Raw genomic sequence first — 21,169 nt, 5'->3', positions numbered from 1 at the left:
AGGGTTACGGGAACCCCCCCCACCGATCTGGCGTCCCTTCGGCAGGATAAGGCTGCCAAGATCGTGCACGTGCACGAATCATGAAAGATTGCTTCTCGTCCTCCGAGGCGTCCTCCCCGCAAGGTTGGAGCTCTCGAAAGGACTCGCGCCCTCTAAAAAAAGAAGCTTCAGAGAAGAGGATGCTTCACGTCCTCTCTCTCGTCAGGAGGGAGCGTCAGAGTACTGATCTGGCGTCCCTTCGGCGTTGACTTAATATCGATAAGCGTGACAAAGACGCAAAAAATGTCGCACAGGCGGCTGTCGTCTTGGTCAAGAGATTAAAAATGTCCTTAAGGCAGGACCCTCACGAGGACGCCTTTTCGAGACATTCAACGCTCTATCGAGAGGAAGGAACGTCTTCACTCTTGTAGCAAGGATTGTTTTCTTGCTTTCCAAGACGCTCCACCTTCACAATTTGCCTCATCGAAGAGGCCAGGAAAGGCCCCTGGCTTCGTTAAGATGGCCACTTCGGCTCTCTGCGAAGAGAGCGTTAAGAGAGTCCAGGATTGGATGGATTCAAGGAAGGTTAAAGGGAAGACTTCGTTTTGCACTTCCTCCATCTAGACTGAAAGGGAGAGCTGGGATCTGGTACGAAATAGGAGAAGAAGCAGGATTGAAAGCACCGTCTTCTTCTCAAGGAGATTTCGCCAATTTGGTGACGCTCCAAGGAGGTCTTATTTGTCATCGGCTAAGGTTTCCTCCTCCCCTCATGGCGCTATGTATACGTTATGTGACGTTCGCTTTACTACGAAACGGGATATTGTTCAAGCTCATAAGCTTGACGTCTGGCAAGCTGATTTGCATAGTCAAACAGCTCGCCAAGACGCATCTTACTCGTCCCTAAGGGACGCTCTGTCAGCGGACAGAGATGACACTGGACAGGACTATCCTAGTTTTCGACAGGAGAAGGGCAAAGAATTCCTCATACCCAAGAACACACAGGCGTCTTTTAAATGCCCTTCTGCAGTGTCGATGAGCGTGACAAAGACGCAAGATGTCGCACAAGCCGGCCTGTACGTTTTTGTCAAGAGTGGCGAACGTCCTTAAGACTCGTCCTGATGACGATCACCGTACTTATGCTTAGGAACGCTCGCGTTTCATGAGCGGCTCTCCCCTCGCCAGGAAGCCTCTCAAGTTACTCGTGTTGACGCACGTCATTCACTATGACGCTTCCCTTGAATTTTGTTTCGGTTCGCTTCTGCCTTATTTTATGTTTCGTCGCTCTTCTATCGGACGCTCTTCAAGACGCTCAAAGAATGCAATCAGGACGTTCGGCAAGCACCTCGCGACGATGCCTTTCGGAACGCTCGGCGTTCCTTTTTGAGCGCGTTTCTGGTATGTTTCATTGCATTACTAAGACGCAAGATGTTGCACAGGCGGCCACCGTCTTTGTTAGAAGGTAACGAAAGTCTTTAAGGCCGTCTTGGAGACGATAGCCTTACGTCTTTCCTATAGTGCTCTCACACTTCAGGAGCAGCGTGCGGCTCTCCAGGACGCTTTTTCGGGTGGCCTTTCAGAAGACGCTCGACGTCATAAACATTGATAAGCTTTTTGGAAGACGCTCGATGTCTTACACATCTGGACGCTCGCCAGGACGCTAGCGAGGACGCTTTTGAAGACGCTCGGCATCCTACACGTCATGACGCTCGGTAGAGCACTTGCCAGGGACGTTCTTCAGAACGATAGGCGTCCTACGCATCAAGACGTTCGGCAGGATTCCTGCAAGAACGCTCTTCAAGAGGGCGTCGTCGAAGTAGAGGAAGGAGTTTGGTCTCGTCAAGATGTCTACTTCGCTTTCTACGAAGGGAGCGTTCAATAGAATCCATCACTTGATGAATTCCAGGAAAACTGTAAGCAGATTTCGGTGTCATAAAACGCCTCGTCTGCTTTCGGGATTGCGCTGCCGAAGGGGAACATTAAGGTCCTTCCTGTCGTAAGCCCCAGTCTCTAATCAGGAATCCTGCCCCTTCCTCGATTTCTGCGGGAATCGGGAAGGCTATATGCTCGAATTCCTGGATTACTTTCCGTCATGCAATTGGGTTAGTTCTCATTGACAAAGTTCTTAATAACATTTTATCGCATAAGCGGATAAGTAACAAAAATTTCGAAAGAGCTCTCATTCATTAGTCAGAGGCTCATCCAGGAAAAAGACTTATAGACTATGTCCATGAAGTCTTATGTCAAAATATCATAAGAAGCTTGAACTTTCCTTTTCGATCTTCGGTTCTCACTTGAGGATTTCCATTTGAATAATATTCCTTTTCTTGGCAAAGAGAATGAAGACAGTCGATTTCCATTCTCTCTCTCTTCCTCGTCGAGGAAAGAATGTAGTAGAGAATTAGATGTTCAAGTGACTGCAATACTTATGTATTTTAATCTTCGCGTCATATTACTAATATAAAGTTCAAGTCATATACGCATATCGTAGTTACCTCTACAGATGGCAACCGAAAGGACTGTTATTTTAAGTGTATTTAATCGGTCCTTCCTGCAAACTTCCAGGAGTTTCCGGTGTAAGGACAATGCTTGAAGGTATTGTTACAACAACACCAACTCAGCTTCTGCATGTAGCGAATTATGTTTCGCTTAAATATGCCTGCTTGAGAATTTTCTTATGATCGATAATAGTAACGAACCTATTCCTTCGTAGAAGAGAGTAGCTGGTAACTCAGGCAGAATAGTGCGAAACGAGAGGTTGCTGTCATTGTGGATGACGCAGTATATTTAATCGGTACTCCGGCAACTTTCCAGGAGTTTCCGATTTAACATTTGGTTAATTAAGCGTAATGTTACGACAACACAAAATCAGCTTCTGTATTAGCGAATTCTGTTTCGCTTAAATATGCCAACTTGAGAGTTTCTGTTCAAATAATGGAAAATCTATTCCCTTAGATGATAGAATAGCTGGCAACTCGCATAAGACTGCGAGAAGGTGAACATAAGCTGCTGCCTGTAACTGTCACAGTGTCTCACACTGTCACCAACTCAGTGTTAGGTAGCTCGTGGTACTGTTCAGTCGTTACGTCTCTCTCTCCCGCGGGATTGATTTACGAACCGTATCTCTGCCCTACAATCATGACTTTCGCCTCGGGTTGAGGGGATTTCTGGTAATCATGATAAACGACTTCCTTTTGCTAAGAAATTTTCAACAGAGATATCTCTTAGACATGTTCGGCGCTGCTTACCGCACTGTAACAGAATTCTGTACGAGTCTACCGCGCATAGCACTATAATAATGCTCTCCTGCTTTATGCAAAGCGCAGCCTTATTAGGGAAGGAAGCATGCTTAGTGAGGGAATGGATGAGTCTGCTGGGGACCATTTCCTCGCTGGAGAAGCTTGTTTCCCTGAATAGACTGCAATTCAGACCTCTACAGTTTTTCCTACAGGAGAACTGAAATAACATCAAAGATCTAGAGATAATTCTAAACGTCTCTCAATGGTTAAGGATCACCTCAGGTGATACTGAGAGGGAGCCAGGCATCCGGACAGAGGTCCTGGCACATAATCTAAAAAGAATTGGAAGCAATTTGGTTGGCTCTCCAGTTCCTCGAAGAGTGAGGTTTTGGTCGAGTGGTCCAAATCATCTCAGATAATTCCGCAGCTCTCTCATATCCCAAGAAAAGAGAGATGGTTATCGGCATAGGCACGGAACGTAACGTTCCTTAAGAGGTTCGTTACACGATTGCACGTACCGTGCGGATCTTCTCGATCGACGGCAGCAACTACTGACGTTTGAGTAATCCTCGCTTAGAAGTATGTCGAGAGTTGTGGAGACTTTGGGGACGTCCTTTCGTAGATTTTGCAATATTGAAGACGAAGAAGCTTCCTCTACGTTGCGCCCTTATTCTCGATCCGAGAGCGGTAGCAATAGACGCCATCCTATAGTATGGAATGGGGATAGTTGGTTAGCCCTTTTTCCCCTATTCAAAAGCTTAGGAATGTAATAATATAATCGCTGGCGTCAGAGGGAGTGAGAAAGACGCTGATCGCCCCATGTTGGCCTTCGAGAGGCTGGATTCACAGAGGTCACGTCCTTCAGAGAGCACTTTCCAAGGACCCTTCCCGAGAGAATCGGTCTACTCTAACAGCCTCACTTCGAGAGGTACCTAAAATCTCTCCGCTCTGAGTCTGAATGCGTTCAGACTGTCAAGAAGCGAGAGGATCTTCAAGATTAATTGCAAGTCTCATTGCCAAAGCAAAGCAGTGCTGCATATTTTGCAGTGTACCAATCGGAGTGGGCCGTTTCTGGACAATAGGGCAGGAAGAATGACTGTTCCTCCACCTCTGACCTCTGTGAATTACTTTACCGCCTTCCCATTCCGTCTGAAGTATGGGATAAGCTAGCAGTCCCCACTATTGTAGAATACGGAAATATGTTGACGGCCTCTAGGCTCAGAGATTCGGATCTGTCAAACAACAAAGCCCTTCACGATCTTTGAGGTCTGTGGAAATCTTGAAATTTTTTTTAGATCGAAGCTTCCGGCATGGAACTTAGATGTAGTCTGAAGTTCCTGATGTCAAAGCATTTCGAACGAAACCTCTCCTTTCTGTAAACTTAATACACGTAACCAGAAAGGCTAATTTTCTAACCACTCTAGCTGCGGCAAAGATGGTTAGTGAGGTTTTAGCCATCATCAGAGGTTTTGGCTTTAGAGGACATAATTCGGTGTCCTCTAAGCCTTCCGTTCTTGCTAAGAACGAAAACCCGTCTAACCCTTGGCCCAGAGACCTGGAGATCAAGGGGATGGCACAAATTATTGGGCAAGAGCCACAGAGAGTCCTGTGCCCTGTCGGGACTCTCAAGTTTTATCTTGATAAAACTAAAGAAAGTCGAGGTCATTCGGACAATCTGCGGTGTTCCGTAAAAAGACCAGACTTGCCCATGTCGAAGAACGCCCTGGCGTTATTTTTAAGGAGTCTTTCTAAGAGGCTCATTCGTCATGTTTGAACAAAGATTTGAAACCTTTTAAAGTAAATGCTCACGAGGTGAGGGCGCGGCCTCGGAAGCATTTCAACAGAGCATGACACTCAGTAATATCCTGAGTGCCCACGTTTGAGCGAAGCAACTCTGTGTTCGCTTCACACTCCCGACGGGATGTGAAGACGACATATGAGATCTGCGAGTCGCTAGGACCATACATATCCGTAGAAATATTATTGGAGGCAGGAAGCAGCACGAATCCTATCCTATAGAAAAGGGATAGGTGTGCTTTTTAAACTTTGAAGGGTTGGTCGCTTGAGGCGCTTTCCCTTTCGTTAGCCTAGAAGTTATGGGACTAACTTCGATAGGTTAGGTCAGGTGGTGGTTTTAGCTTCGTTGCCCTCACAGTATGGTCAATATGGTCTAGTCACATTGTGGTCACGCTCCCGTTGACAGATCATCTAGAGCGCACCAACTACATAGGTCACTACCTTGTTGGCAACTCTAGTAAAGCAAAAGCAGACTTCGGTGACAGTAATCAAGAAGTCAGCTATGCTAACAGGTAAGGAATCAAGATGTCAATCATCTGCACTTGAGGTGTTTCCTAATCCTTCTATTCTGTCCCTTCCCACCTCCAATGGTGGGATTCAGCTATATATATATCTGACAGGTAAGTTTCATGAACAAAATGTTATTGTTATGATACAATAAAGTTTGTTCATACTTACCTGGCAGATATATATAATTAAAGTACCCACCCACCTCCCCTCAGGGGACAGTGGTATGAAAAATCTGAATAGAAAATGGGAATGATTCCTGATATCCGCCTCCCAGCGGCGGGAATGGGTACTAACCACCTGGCCGCCCACTGCGTGTGCCGGGAGTTTTGAAATTCTGTCGGACTTCGGAGAATACAGCTATATATATATCTGCCAGGTAAGTATGAACAAACTTTATTGTATCATAACAATAACATGTTTGTATTCAACTATTACAGTAAGCAAAACATACTGTACTGAAAATAATAATAAAGATTATAATGACTAATAATTGGAAGGTTTTTCCAGATACAGAATACAAGTTTTTTATCAAAAGTGCTTTTGCTCTAAGTCAGATTACATTCAGATTATAGAACAACAGTGGAAACTAATATGTATGAATATATGAACATTATAAAGCTGGAATTAGTAGTGCATACTATCATAAACTATTTGCATTTCTGGATATCAGTTAATTAATTTCTATAAAAACAGCCCATTTTAGCAAGAGGAAAATCGTTGTCACAGACGAAAACAATTTTTAGTATATATATGTAGTACAGATACTATGTGTAACTTAGGAGTAGAGAGTTTTGTATAGGGAGGAGTAGAGAGTTTTGTATAGGGATGGTTCATTAAGAGTGGGATTTAGTTTGACCTAATTTGAATTGCACTTGCAAGACTTGGACTATTTTTAATAGTTGCTCTGCATAGGCAATGAAGATAAAGTATTTGCACTGAACAAGTCATACTGTAATTATGATTAAAAGTATTTTAAAGTGTTAACAGTTTCTATAGCATATTAGTCTGATTTAATCGTTTATTCTTTTCCAGTGTGTAGGAGAGTCGTCAGTATCACTGCATCCAGAAAATAATGCGAGTACTGGTGCTAATTTTACAGGAAAATCAACTTCGGTAATATACTTATAATTTTTTGCTTGTCAGTTTGTTTCCAAGGGAAGAATTTGTGAGGAGAACTTATCTTGCAATGTTCATATGTGGAACAAACCTTTGGTCTTAACAATAGGATAATCTTCTAGCGCCAGCAGGAAACCAGGTAAAAAACAGAGATTATAAAGCAAGGAATCTGGGGCATCTTTGGAGGGTGGTTGCTTGCTGTTGCCCAAGCTGGTCTCTTTGTTTGCCCGTGATTTATTTGTGCTTTACTCTTAGTGTATGGGTTTGTGACTGCTTGTCTTTTATCATAGATTCCACCAAGAGTTATAGGTCCCTTCAACGCATGTGTCTGGGTGTTCCAGGATCTCCATGTTTGAGGTTTTTGCCGTTACTGACCCCCACTTGCTGTAAGTGCCGTTCCAATTTATGTACTACCACAAACCCTTCCCTGAAATGGTCGGTCCTCGGTCTGTGTCGCAGTGGAAGGCTTTCTACAAGAAGAAGGGAGCATTATAGGGTATCTACTTGTCCTTTTTGGAAAGGTTTCTCACCTCCCTTAGTGCACAATTTGGCATCCCCTTCTTCCAGAATTTTTCCCTCTGCTACTTTTGATGCCCTATCTCCTTCCTTTTCTTCCATTGGTTGGTCTTTGGAAGTATTGGGAGTTGCACAGGATGATTTTACGTGTTAAACGTTGCCCCCTCTCGTGGGAGGTAATCTCCCTCCCGGGAGAGAGGAGGCGATTCCATATTCTTCCTTTGTTTCAGATACGGAATCACCCAAGATAGCAGCTGTTTGGGCCTTCTGTGGTCTACTGGGTTCCTCCTCCTTGGATGGCCTATTGTTGCATTTCATGTCTGCTCATCATCCTCCTCTGGTTCTCCAGCAGTCCTCCCTCCTCTGGGTCTCCACTACTTTGGCTCTCGTGTGCTGCTGCCTAGCGGGATGCCATTGACATCTATGACATATCCTGGTTTGCTGCTGATTTCTGCCAGTTGGCCATTGACTTGAGCTGCCATTCTAAATGACATGACGTCACTCCCAGCATCCTCTCTGCCTATGACGTCGGCTGCGGTGTCATCTCTCCCACCACCTGTTGCGGTGATGTCATTTCCAGCTTTTTCTGTGACATCATCGCAGCTGTCTGCAGACCCTTCGGAGGCGCTCCTTTAAACAATGGTTGATTGGCTGGTCTCTGTTTTTTGCAAGAGGTATCCTGTACTTTCTAGCAAGAAGCGTTGTTGGCGGAGAGCTCCTTCCCCTTCTCCATCGCCTTCTCCTCCTCCTCCCCCTCGTTCTTGGATCAGATGTTGGAGGATTCAGGATTTTGTTGCTTCATCTTCTGAGAGTGATAAGGGTTTTTTCGCTGTCTTCCCAGCATGGAAATGCCTCCCCAATGCACACAAGTGGACATATCCCAGTTTGTGATGGCCTTCACTCTCCTCAGGGTCTTCAAGCTGATTCTTCGTCGCCTCAGCCTCTTTGAGTTTCCCACAAGGATATGAAGGCTCTGATTAAGAGGTTGAAGGTGCTTAATACTCAGGTCGCTGATCCTTCACCTTCTAGGAGTTCTCCTCTCCCAGAGACTGGTGCTTCTCTTCCTGCTCTGCCTCCCAACAAACATGTTTGTAGTGATGGTTGTGATGCTGTTGATGGTCACGGACGTGAGGCAGTTTGGGTTTGTGGACGAGTCTCAGCCCAGTAAGGCTTCTTTGCCTCTGCATGATAGGAAGGCCAGCCTTTCTCCTGTGTCCAATAAGCCTAGGCTTTCTGGTTCTCATTCTCCAAGGAGTTCCCGCTTGTGTCGTTCACCTTCCAGAGTTGGGATCTTGATTCTTCTCATCATGGCCGATCTCCTTCTCCAGAACGTTCTCTTGCACTGTGCTCTTCATCTGTGTATGTGCTTCGTATGTGGTTACAGCGCGTGTGAGTGGTTTGGCTCACAGCTGTGTTTATGATTCATTGCTCAACCATGTGCCTGAGCCCTCTTTCAAAAGATCTTCCATCTTTCGTGGGCTTAGTCCTGCCAGTGGTGTTTCAGTATGATGACTTGTGTTTTGATGTATGAAACCATTGTTGTATTCCCAAGTTGTTTACATCATGGAATGACTCGTGCCTACCTCAGCAAGAGTGTTGCACAATAAAATAATGCTATTTTATTGGGTGTATAATTAAGACATCCCACCATATAACATGGTGGCAGTGGAGGCAAGCTTCAAGAATGTATACAGTAAGATTTGGCACCAGATTTTGAAGATAATTGGCTAAAATTGATGTACTAAATCCGACCGCGTCGTCTCCAAGTTGTTTTGGCGGGTAGAGACCTTCTGATGATCAACATGTTCGGCATATAAATGTGAAGGATTGCGATCATCAAGAGGTTATAACTTGGATCCAGGTATGATTATTCAAGTTTGCAACATATTGTGCAGTGATCATAGACATTAAGAGTAGCCTATGCAACCGCCGAATCATCAAAGATGCCGCCAAACGCCGCCGTTTTGAGTTGCCGATGCACAATGATTACCCGAGATGTTTGTTAAGAAGCTGATGTATGATGACTACTGATGTGTGCTAGAATTGCTAATACTACCAGGCCAGGATGAAGTTTTTAAGTAGTCTTCGTAATTAATGAACAACCGTTACTGTGTTTATTGAGTGATAATTTTTGCCCATGTTTAGTAATCAAAGAGATGTGATTGATACCTTTTTATTGTCTTTGAATGTTTACTGCCATAGGTGCCATAGCCTAACTAGCCTAACCTACGTGATTGATTTTTTTTTTTATAGTTCTTGAATGATACTGACATACAGTGCCATAGATTAATTAGCCTAATCTGTTTAGAAGTCTGCTGTTATTCAGTCTGCTTTTTATCTTTAATATAATTAATGTACTAAGCTGGTATTGCCCTTACTGCTGCTGTCCTGTTAAGATTTATTCTTAGTTGTGTTGATGCCTACAACAAAATAATTTGCATTGTGTCAATATTAATGTATGTATAATAGCAAGGTCATGATATTTTTTATACAATTGTATTTTGTATCTCTGCTCAGAGTTTGAGGAGTTGTAGAGCAATGAACTAAGGTTCTTCTGGAGAATAGGATATAAGTTGAGATTATGAAAATTTGCTGAAATAGTTTTCCTGGGAAAGTACCTAAGATAAAAACAAATTTTTCTGTCTTCCTGAATAAGTGTGCGTAAGCAATTAGGACTACCAGTGTGGAAATGCCTAAATTGAATTGGTCACAGATGGACCAAGTCAGTGCTTTTAATGAATGGAAGGATTTCCTTGAAAGTTACTTATTTATCAATAAGGTTGAAGCTGAAAACCAATGGGACTATATTAAGCTTTCTGCTGGGTCACAAGGAAAGCAGATATGGGATTCTTGGCAGTTGACTGATACTCAAAAAAAAAAGATCCAGATGTTATTTTTAGGAAGTTTTGCTGATCATCTGGTAGGCACACACAATAAATGGGTGATGAGGTTAGAGCTGGCTTCGATGTCTCAAGGAGATCAGAACCAGTTGAAGATTATGTTTGCAGGTTAAGCAAAGGCCAGTAGCTGTAGTTTTCATGTAAGTACTAAGGATGAACAGATAACATTCCAACTGATAAAGGGAATCAAGTGGTCAGAAGCACGAAGAAAGATGATCTCTAAGGGGAATGCTTTAACCCTTAATGATGCTATTGAGACAGCACAGGATTTCCAAGCAACACTCTCAAATACTTCCTCGTGAGAAAAGCATGTCCGTGAATGCTATCAAAAGAGAACAAAGCCATCCAGTGCAGCAGAAGAGCTGCAGGTATGGTTGGATTCCATCATCCCTCCAAGGAGATGCCCACCCTGCCTATGGGAAGAAGTGCCGGACTGTAGTAGAATGAATCACTTTGAGGGTGTCTGTCAGAATATAAAAAGTTTTTCACTGTCCCGCCGACGAAGCATGTCAAGGGTCAGGTCCAAGGAAAGGACCAGAGAGATGTGGAAAAACTGAAGTTCACAGCAACCAAATGACTGAAGAAGATAAAGAAATCCATTTTGATGACATGCCATTGAATTGTGGATCTATAGACTTGTCAGAAGTAAATGTAGCTGCCATTACTAATTCAGAAGGGGAACGACTAGTAATTATGGCTAAACTGGATATCAAACCCCCTAACATTTTAAGGAAAGTGACACTCAAGGTCAAGGCCGATACTGGATCCAACGGTAATATCTTACCTATAAGATGTCTCAGACAGATGTACCCAAATACTAATGGAAATTTTACAGGGTTACTGAAGCCAACTTTGGCTAAACTTACAGCCGTGAATGACACAAACATTCATACATATGGAACTATAGAAATACCAACAAGTCTGGATAAGTCCCCAGTTGTCGATTTACTTTTCTATGCCTGTTATACCAATGGACCAGCAATTCTGTCATGTGATGCTTGTGAGAGACTAGGAATTATTGCTATAAAGGAAAGCAAGAATATATCGAGTGTCAAGGAGGAACATGAAAACTCGAGGCCTACTCCTATACCTGATGTACAAGCAATGTGCAATTTGTACCCAAAATGCTTTGGAGATATTATTGAGATGAAAGGTGAATACCATATTGAGTTAAAACCCCTTTCTTGCCCTGTGGTTGTTCTGCCTAGAAAGTACCCAATTCAGTTAACCCTTAAACGCCGAGCCGGTATTGCCAAAAGTGTCTCCCGTATGCCGGCGGCGTTCGCGAGTGAGCGCCGAAGCGAAAAATTTTTTTTTTTTCAAAAAATCACCACACTTAATTTTCAAGATTAAGAATTAATTTTTGGCTCCCTTTTTTGTCATGACGTCTTTTTGTTAATTGGCTAGTAAATATACTAAGGGGTTGCTGTTGTTTTTTGTTCTTGTCTTTTATGATATTATGTCTGTTTTAAATGTAGTTTTACAAAGAAAAAAGTGCAAAGAAATGAATGAAAAAACATGTAAAATAAAAAAAGATTAAAAAGGTAACTGAAATCTTCATTCTCAGTAAATTTACGTAAATATTTTCAACAAATATGCTAAGAATTTGTTACTGCTTTTATTTCTTATCTGTTTTGATATTGTGTGAGCAGTAATTATAATTTTACAATATAGAATGAATTTATTTATCAGAAAAAACATATACAGTGTTCCTCCCATATTCGCGGGGGATGCGTACCAGACACCCCCGTGAATAGTTAGAACCACCACAAAAAATGCTTATAACTGCCTGTCTTGAAAGTTCAGATACCAATTGTATACCTTAAATAACATCTTACTTCAAATATATCTAAAATTACTAACCTATTACTGTATTAATCTTTAAGGTTATATTAGTAATATAATTTCAAAGTCATCTTAAACATTTTACCATTAAAAAATATATACCTACAGCCAATAACAGAGAGCAGAGAGAGAGAGAGAGAGAGAGAGAAGAGGAGAGAGAGAGAGAGAGAGAGACCACTGAATGGCAACATCATATATCTGACCATCAAGAGTGAAATTATGAATTATTTCTGAGACAGAAAGAATAATAATGGGGAGAGAGAGAGAATAACTCCTATAATTGTCTCCTTACCCTCTGCCAATTCGTATATTAAACTGCCATTTACTGCCCTGCCCACCTTCCTCCAAGTGGATAAAAGTCTGGGAATCGCTATTTATTTTAATCAATCAATCCTCTTAATATTTGAAAATTAGTTATAAGGTAAATAATTTATTTATACTAAAAACAAATAAACATACATAGGTAAGAGAGAGAAAGAGAGAAAATGTTATTGTTATTGTTTAATCTCATTAAACTTGATATTATTTGAAAACTAGTACTGTATATTATTTTACCATAAAATGTAGTAATGCCGGCGCTAGCCGTAACGGTAGCGAAGAGTGGGGGGGTCCTTTAGGTCGGCTCCTCTCTAGTAGAGGGATTTTGAAGGAGGATGAATCTAAATGGCAAAGGACCTATGGTAGTGGTTTCACTCGCCCCAGAAACCATACCGACACCTTTAAATAAGGTGAGCGAGCCAGAATATTCTGGCATTTCCATATTAGCTTTTTTTCTCTGGTATGTTAGCAATAATTTACCTTAGAAATGTGTGCTAAAGGGACATTTCACGTAGCGACACGGGCTGAGCCCAGAAAATGTAGTAATGCCCTTAAAGATATACTTATGCATACACTTCCAGCCCAAACAGAGGGCGAGAGTTACCACTGACGTATGTGTATCTTGTGTGGCAAAAGAAAGAAAGAGAGAGAGGGTTATCCTTATTTAAAAGAGTAAAATGGAGAGAGAGAGAGAGAGAGAGAGAGAGGGTTATCCTTATTTAAAAGAGTGAAATGGATAGATTATTGTATTTCTCTAAAATACTATTACAGTGGTACCTCGAGATACGAAATTAATCCGTTCCGAGACGGCCTTCGTATTATGAGTTTTTTGTATCTTGGAACACATTTATTTTTACATGAAAATGAATGGCTAATCCGTTCCAAGCCCTCCAAAAACACACCCCAGTTCAAATTATATTTCCAGGACCTTAAAACACATGTTCTAGGGGTTTTACGACGGAAGAAATATGTCTCCAAAAAGGCAAAATACTGTACATACTTGAGTAATATTCAACTGCATGTAATGTTCAACCCCATTTTTACTGCATATATTAGGACTTTAGCATATGTCCCTTAGCAATAAGCCTAGCCTATGTTAGCGGTTGCTACTGTAGCCTAGTCTATGATTCTGACATCTAAACCTAAGAGCTAAAAGCTTAGAATATGCCAATAAAATGTATAAATAATCAGTATGTACTCATTTCAAATAATTATTAATTAATCATTAACTATAATACACAAACAAAGAAAAAACAAACCAAACCTTCCAATCAATTGTTTACATTCTTACGAGTATCGAAACGAGCGCCAAGCAATCATTTTTTTTCCCTAGCACACAGTAAGCCATAAATTGGCATTCAATATTCTCTATTCAACTAATGAAACCACCAAACAGTATAATAACCATTTCTATTCTTTATTCTATCTTTACCTAATGGAGATACCGAGTTACTGACAGCTGTAATGAAACATACGTAATACGTAACGTAATAATAAAACAGAAGAAGAATTCTAAAAAATACCTATTTGTTGGCAGACTGATTTATTTTATATTTTCTGATATCTAATTTACAATTTTTTTATTAAATGTATTGCATGTATCATTTCAAATATTATTCTTAAGTAACCATTAACTATAATAAAAAAAAAAAAAAAATAAAGCTTCCAAACGTCTGTTTACATCCAGCACTTACTAGTATCGAACGATCGCCAAGCAATCACTTTTACACAGTAAGCCATAAATTTTCATTATCTCTCTTCAACTACTGAAACTACCAAACAGTATGATAACCATTCATTTCTATTCTTTATTCTATCTTTACATAATGTATTTTTTTTATTAAATGTATTGCATGAATAAGTTTTTCAATTTACAGCAACCTTTTACCAATAGAATACTTAAAGCACAAGGGGTAGATGCTGACCAATAGGAGAGCAGGACCTTATGGGGTGACTAGCATCAGGAACCAATGGGAGAGCGGGAGGATGGTGGCGAGTTTACTCAGTTGGCGGCGCGGGAGTTTTAAAATTGTTCTCGGTGGTCCGGGCGAATCTCGGGACTTTACAGCAACAACTTTTCGTATGAAGAGCAGTAAAATTTTTCACATTGGCTTTTGTATCTCGAGTTTTTCGTAGGTAGAGCCTTTCGTATCTCGAGGTACTACTGTACATATGAATTTTGAAATTGGTTATATTATTATTATGCAAAAATATTAATAAACATATACGCATGTAACATAACATAGAAATTCTTTCATCTCAGTAAAAGAGAGAGAGAGAGAGAAATTGCATGATCTGGTGAAGGCAACACACTCCGCCCTCCTGTCACATTACTTGATGTATTTGACTGCTGTTGGACCCCAGCCATCTCAGCTTGGCTAACTGGAGTTCAAAGACAAAATTGGGGTTAAAAGGATTTTCTTCCATTCTTACATAATTTTTTAATTTATAAACTAAAATCTTGCTAATTCACTTTAGTATTTACTTTAATGAATTTATGTTATTGCTGTTTACATTAATATTGATATCTGAAAATTAGTAAATCACTTATTTATCATACAAAAAACATACATCTGTGTGTGTGTGTGTGTGTGAGAGAGAGAGAGAGAGAGAGAGAGGAGAGAGAGGAGAGAGAGAGAGAGAGAGAGAGAGAGAGATTAGTGTAGTATTTCTGTAGAATACTTTCACATATGATTTTTGTAATTACAGTTATTATTATTATTATTATTATTATTATTATTATTATTATTATTTGAAAATATTAATAAATATATTATACATACATGTACCATAAAAATCTCTCATCTGAGTAAAGAGAGAGAGAGAACACACTCCCTCCCCTCTCACATTACGTGATATATTTAACAGCTGTTGGACCTCAGCTTGGTACCTGGAGTTCGAAAGAAAGATGCTTGAAGACTGGGATTTCCTTTATTCTTACATATTTGTTTAAATTTATAAACTAAAATCTTACTAATTCACTGTAGTATTATTTTCTTTAATGGAATTGATTGCTCTTTACATTAATACATTAATATTAATATTTGAAAACTAGTAAATCATTTATCATACAAAAACTTACATCTCTGTGAGAGAGAGAGAGAGAGAGAGAGAGAGAGAGAGGAGAGAGAGAGAGAGAGAGAGCAGAGAGAGAGAGAGAGAGAGAGAGAGAGAGAGAATTATTATTGTTGTTATGTGATATCATTTAATCTTATTAAACTGACTAATACAGTATTGATCAATATTAATATTTTAAAATTAGTAAATCATTTTTGTATCATAAAAATTTATTTAGGCATGAAAATAACATCTAAATACACTAATTAGTGATTACAGTGGTACCTCGAGATATGAAAGGCTCAACTTACGAAAAACTCGAGATACGAAAGCCTATGCAAAAAAATTAACGGCTCTACATACGAAGAGTTTTTAAGATACAAAAGGTTTCTGAAAGTCCGAGATTCGCCCGGATAACAATTTTGAAACTCGCGCCGCGCGCCGCCATCTAGTACTAATAGACTCGCCACCATCCTCCTGCTCTTCTCCCATTGTGGTTTCCTGATGCTAGTCACCCGGCCACTGAGATCCTTGCTCTCCTAATTGGACAGAGCATCCCTCCCCATCATGCATCCTTATAACGGTACGTCGGTGGCGTACCCTATCCTCGGCCTCGTTCGTACGAACATCTTTATCATACGCACGCGGCATTCGTTCGGTCCAACGATTTCGTTTAGTAACGTAAATTCGTTAGTGATTTCGTTGTGCTACTTTGTCATGTTGTGTGAGAACCTAATCAGTATACGGACTACATAACTTAATTACGTACAGTATAGTCATGGGTCCCAAGAAAGTTGCTGAAGTTCACAGAAAGAAGAGAATGCTTTCTATGGAGACAAAAATGGAGATAATAAAAAAGTATGAAGCTGGCTTGCGGTTGAGTGTGATCGCTAAGGAATATGGCCGAAATCCGTCGACGATAGGCACCATCCTTAAGCAGAAGGAAGCCATCAAAGCAGCTACACCCTCCAAGGGCGGGACTATTTTGTCCAACAAGAGGAGCCATGTGCATAATGAAATGGAAAGGCTGCTTCTTGTATTGCTTGAGGACAAAGAAATCGATGGCGGTACAATAACCGAGACGGCAATCTGCCAGAAGGCCCAGCATTATTTTCCAGTGATTTTGATTGCCCAAAGCCGAAGACGACGGCAGAGAGGGGACATCAACGGCAACCCTAGAGTTCAAGGCTTCTCATGGGTGGTTCGTGAAAAATTCCGTAAACGGACTGGCATCCATTCGGTGGTGAAGAAATTGAAATTACGTAAAGTATAAAAAAGTAAAAAGAAATGTAAAAATAAAAAAAAGACAAATTTTATTTTAAGTTTTTTGTAAAGTTAAGTGTTAGTTTTGTTAATGTGTTTTGTAAAGTTTAGTTTGTTTTTCTGACATTTTTTTCTGTGTTTCGTAAAGTTAAGTGTACGTATCTGCCGTTTGTCCTCCTCCTCTGTCGCCACTTATGGAGATAGCCTCACTCAAAAGGTAAGCTTCCACATTTTACTTACAGTATTTCTTGTATACCATGTACACTAATACACTATTTACAGGTTATTTTGCATTTTGTTATTAATTTTGGTATTGAATGGTCCAAATTGTTGTAGTATTTCATTGTTTATAGGTCAATTTAGCTTTATTATGAAATTTACTGGGGTGATTTTGGAGGGCTTGGAACGGATTAGCCATTGTTTTTACAATGTAAAATGTGGTCCAAGATACGAAAAACTCATGATACAAGGGCGCCTCGGAACGGATTAATTTTGTATCTCGAGGTACTACTGTATTTATTGTTGGAAACCCCCGTGAATAGACAAATCCCCTGCAAATAATGGGTAGATATGGTCCATAGAGAAATCTGCGAATCCGGAGAACACGAATACGGGGGCCCACTGTATATAAGTTGGTAAAATTTACGAATGTCTTGTAAAAGAGGCCCCATAAGTGTTTGTGAATAGTCATTTTCAACTTCTCGTGGAAGGTAGGGAAAATTTGTTAGAATTTTTTTCTTTCACCATGTGCATTTGCATATCTTCCGCTTTCCATTGATGTGTTTTTTTCTGTAAATTGGCCAACCAAACCCGGTCTGAGGAGCTGCATATTGATATATTTACCCGTCCAGTAATGGTTGAAGTAGACCCCACCCAGCCTCCCCACAACTTAGTGGACTGTCAAGAATTCTGACAAGAGCTAAACCATTCGAAACACATCTGTTGTTGAACAGCTTTACTAGACAGTTAGCTGGGTAGCCATTCAGTCTTTTATTTGATTGCTGACTTGCCTATTGGTGCAGAGAATAAGCTAACTTTAACTGGAGGTAGATAACTAAATACACTAATAAATTTTTTATGAAAATTTATATTATTAAATAAATAAAACTTGATGCGTTTTATATTACGATTGGATTTTTTTTTCAGAAGCAAATGACTAATTTAATGTATTTCAGGTTCAGTCCAAGGTTCCAAGTTTTTTGATATTAGTGATGATGAGGATCATCTCATGGAACCTACCATCAAGTGTTGAAGCAGATCGTATCTTGGAAATGCCCTCAAGAGTTAAAAGTTCTTTTAGTAAAAACGGAAGTATTGGGTTCTCTGTTCAGAAGAAAGGTTCTAAACAGGTAAGTGTGATGAATAAGTACTTTACATAAGCTTTAAAATTTTCGTTCTGTTTTGAAGGACTGCTCTTTTACTTTATTTGATGCTATGACTGATTTCCCATTTTCTTTTCTTTCTAGGCTTTTCATTTAAATTAATTTGCTCTAGATGAAAAAAAAAATAGTACAGCCTACAATTGAGGCATTCATAATAATAAGGGTCTCCAGGTACTGATTTAAAAAAATATTGTGAGAAAAACGCATTTGAAAATTTTCAAACATGCGTAACACCACCCTTTGTTAGATAATGGGATTTTCAACCTCTTTGGAGTCTACATATGCCAGTACATATGCATTTCCATGGGGAAAGTAGGATATTTTTGGAAGACTTTGGAGCAAAAAGGAAAAAAAAAATTTTTAATGCAACTTGGAGCTCTGAAGACCCTTAACCCTCTTACGCCGATTGGACGTATTAAACGTCGAGTCAAAATGTCTCATGTATGCCGATTGGACGTATCATACGTCGGCTCAAAAAAAGTTTTTTTTAAAAAATTCGCGGAAAAAAAAAATACGGGATATAGGCCTACCAGCCGAAAACTTTTGTATCACGCGCCTTGGGGGATGCTGGGAGTTCACGGATCAAGGCGTTGTTTTGTTTACAATCGCTACGCAGGCGCGCAAGCGCGAATTTCTTTCTTATCGCACTAAAAAGTATCAGTGACACATCTCGGAAATTATTTCGTCACTTTGACATAATTTTTGCACCATTTTAAAATTATCCTTTAATTGAAGTATTATATAGAAAATGTGCGCAATTTCATGTAAAATACAACAAAAAAATACTCATGATTGTAGCTTTTATCAATTTTGAAATATTTTCATATAAAATAACGATAAGTGCAAACAAAAATTTCAACCTTCGGTCAACTTTGACTCTACAGAAATGGTCGAGAAACGCAATTGTAAGCTAAAATTCTTATATTATAGTAATATTCAATCATTAGCCTTCATTTTGCAACAAATTGGACGTCTCTAGCACAATATTTCGATTTATGGTGAATTTATGAAAAAACTTTTTCCTTACGTTCGTGCGATAACTCTTCCAATAAATTTTTTGTTTCGTGCGATTGTCCTCATGTTTGCACCCTTTAAATTTGCCGTTACATAAAGTTTTATATATGGAAATGTGCGCCAATTTCATGCACAATACAACAAAAAAACAACCCATGGTTGTAGCTTTTATCAGTTTTGAAATATTTTCATAATAAATAACGTTAAGTGCAAAAATTTCAACTTTGCGGTCAACTTTGACTCTACCGAAATGGTCGAAAAACGCAATTGTAAGCTAAAACTCTTATATTCTAGTAATATTCAATCATTTACCTTCATTTTGCAATGACTTGGAAGTCTCTAGCACAATATTTCGATTTATGGTGAATTTATGAAAAAAAAAAAAACATTACGTTCGCGCGGTAACTCTTCCGAAAAAATCAGAATTTTTTTGTGCGATTGTCGAAATGTTTGCACCATTTAAAATTAGCTGTTACATAAAGTTTTATATATGAAAATGTGCTCAATTTCATGTAGAATACAACTAAAAATGATTGAAGGTTGTAGCTTTTCTCTTTTTTTGAAATATTTGCATATAAATCACGATAAATAGAAAAAAAACCACGTTCGGTCAAATTTGACTCTACCGAAATAGTTGAAAAACGCAATGTAAGCTTAAAACTCTTACGGCCTAGTAATATTCCGTAATTTTTCTTCATTTTGAAACAAATTTGAAGTCTCTAAAACAATATTGTGATTTATGGTGAATTTTTGAAAAATATATTTACCTTCATTCCGCGCGCCGATTCGGGGCCGCAAGTCTCCGAAATACGTACATCGCATTATCCTAATATTTGCTCCTTTTCATATTAGCCTTTTTATAGAGTTTCATATATCAAAATGTGCGCAATTTCATGAAGAATACAATAAAAAATAATTGAAGGTTGTAGCTTTTTCCATCTTTGAAATATGTGCATATAAAAAAATATATATATTAAAATTTCGACATTCGGTCAAATTTAACTCGTCCGAAATGGTCGAAATCTGCAATTCTTACAGTATCGTAATATTCAATCATTTGTCTTAATTTTGAAACAAATTGGAAGTCTCTAGAACATTATTTAGAATTACGGTGAATTTTTGAAAATAACATTTTTTTACGTTCGTGCGTTACGAATTCGTACATCATTTTGTGATAATATTTTTCCGGTGTTGCTTTTATTATTTTTCTACTTTTTTATATATCAAAAGGATTGCAATTTAGTGTACAATACAACGAAAAAAAAAGTAACTCGTTAGCTTTGACCGTTTTTTGCACAGCGTGATTTGAATACAATTATCTATGAATTTTTTTTTTTTCGTTACCATATATCGCATTATTTACATATGATAATGATATTATTTTTCATTTCTGATGATTGCATACTAAACTTCAGGCAATGAAAAAAAAATGAGCCAAAAATGAACTCTTAATCTTCAAAACTAAGCGCGCTGTGATTTTTTGAAAAAATTATTTTTTCCGGTTCCGCGCTCACTCCAAACCGGCGCCGGCATACAGGAGAGGTTTTGATTTTTAGGGCTTCGGCGTAAGAGGGTTAATATTGTGAATGCCTCAATTAATCTGTTGATTTACTTAAGCATCATGTTTGAAAACTGGAAATTAACCATCTGCCACACCTCCTACCCTCTTGGGTAAATACAGTCTCTCTGCTAAGTGAGAATACTTTACTTGCTTCTACTTCTAGCCTCATGCAGTTACACTTAACTTGACAATTTTCCAAGACAATTTGTATTTTTCATAGCTACAAACCTGAGGTCTTAACAATAGGATAATTTCTAGCTCCTCGCTGGATCCGGTTAAATTGCAGATGAAAGCAAGGAATCTTGTGAGATCTGGCAACGCGTGCTTATATTGGGTGAAGAGTGGTCAAGGAGCACGCATCTACGCCACCGTGTCAGTCTTTTCTTAACCGCCTGGGCGAGAGTTGTGGTTGACCTGTCTCGGTCCTTACCCTGTTCATTGCCCATTTCACTTGTGTTTTAGTGTGTATGTTGTTATTATGGCTTCTGCTCCATCTCGGCCTCGTCAACGTGTGTGCCCCGGAACCCCAGGTTTTCCATGTTTTTGTTTTATGGCTTCGGTTGCGACCGACCCCCATGTAGTAGGTGTCGCTCTAACGCTTGTACAACAACAAATCCCTGCATTTTCTTTTATTTCAGAGTCGGAGGCGTCCAAAATGGCAGCGCTTTGGGGAAT

At 39.5% G+C, this 21,169-nt stretch overlaps 1 protein-coding gene across 2 annotated transcripts in view; it reads left to right on the top strand.

Moving 5' to 3' along the window:
- LOC135220889 (uncharacterized) overlaps window positions 1–21,169 on the top strand; it is a 115,002-nt gene that overhangs the window by 44,167 nt on the left and 49,666 nt on the right. For both annotated transcript variants that reach the window (XM_064258499.1, XM_064258498.1), the window contains exons 3-4: window positions 6,555–6,635; window positions 17,713–17,886. In XM_064258499.1, the coding sequence (XP_064114569.1) occupies window positions 6,555–6,635; window positions 17,713–17,886 (255 nt within the window). The remainder of the gene's footprint in view (window positions 1–6,554; window positions 6,636–17,712; window positions 17,887–21,169) is intronic.

The sequence above is a fragment of the Macrobrachium nipponense genome, chromosome 2, assembly GCF_015104395.2.
Source record: "Macrobrachium nipponense isolate FS-2020 chromosome 2, ASM1510439v2, whole genome shotgun sequence".
Lineage (NCBI taxonomy): Eukaryota > Metazoa > Arthropoda > Malacostraca > Decapoda > Palaemonidae > Macrobrachium > Macrobrachium nipponense.
The sequence above is the reverse complement of the archived record's forward strand: the minus strand, read 5'-3'. Positions and strand labels throughout refer to the sequence as shown.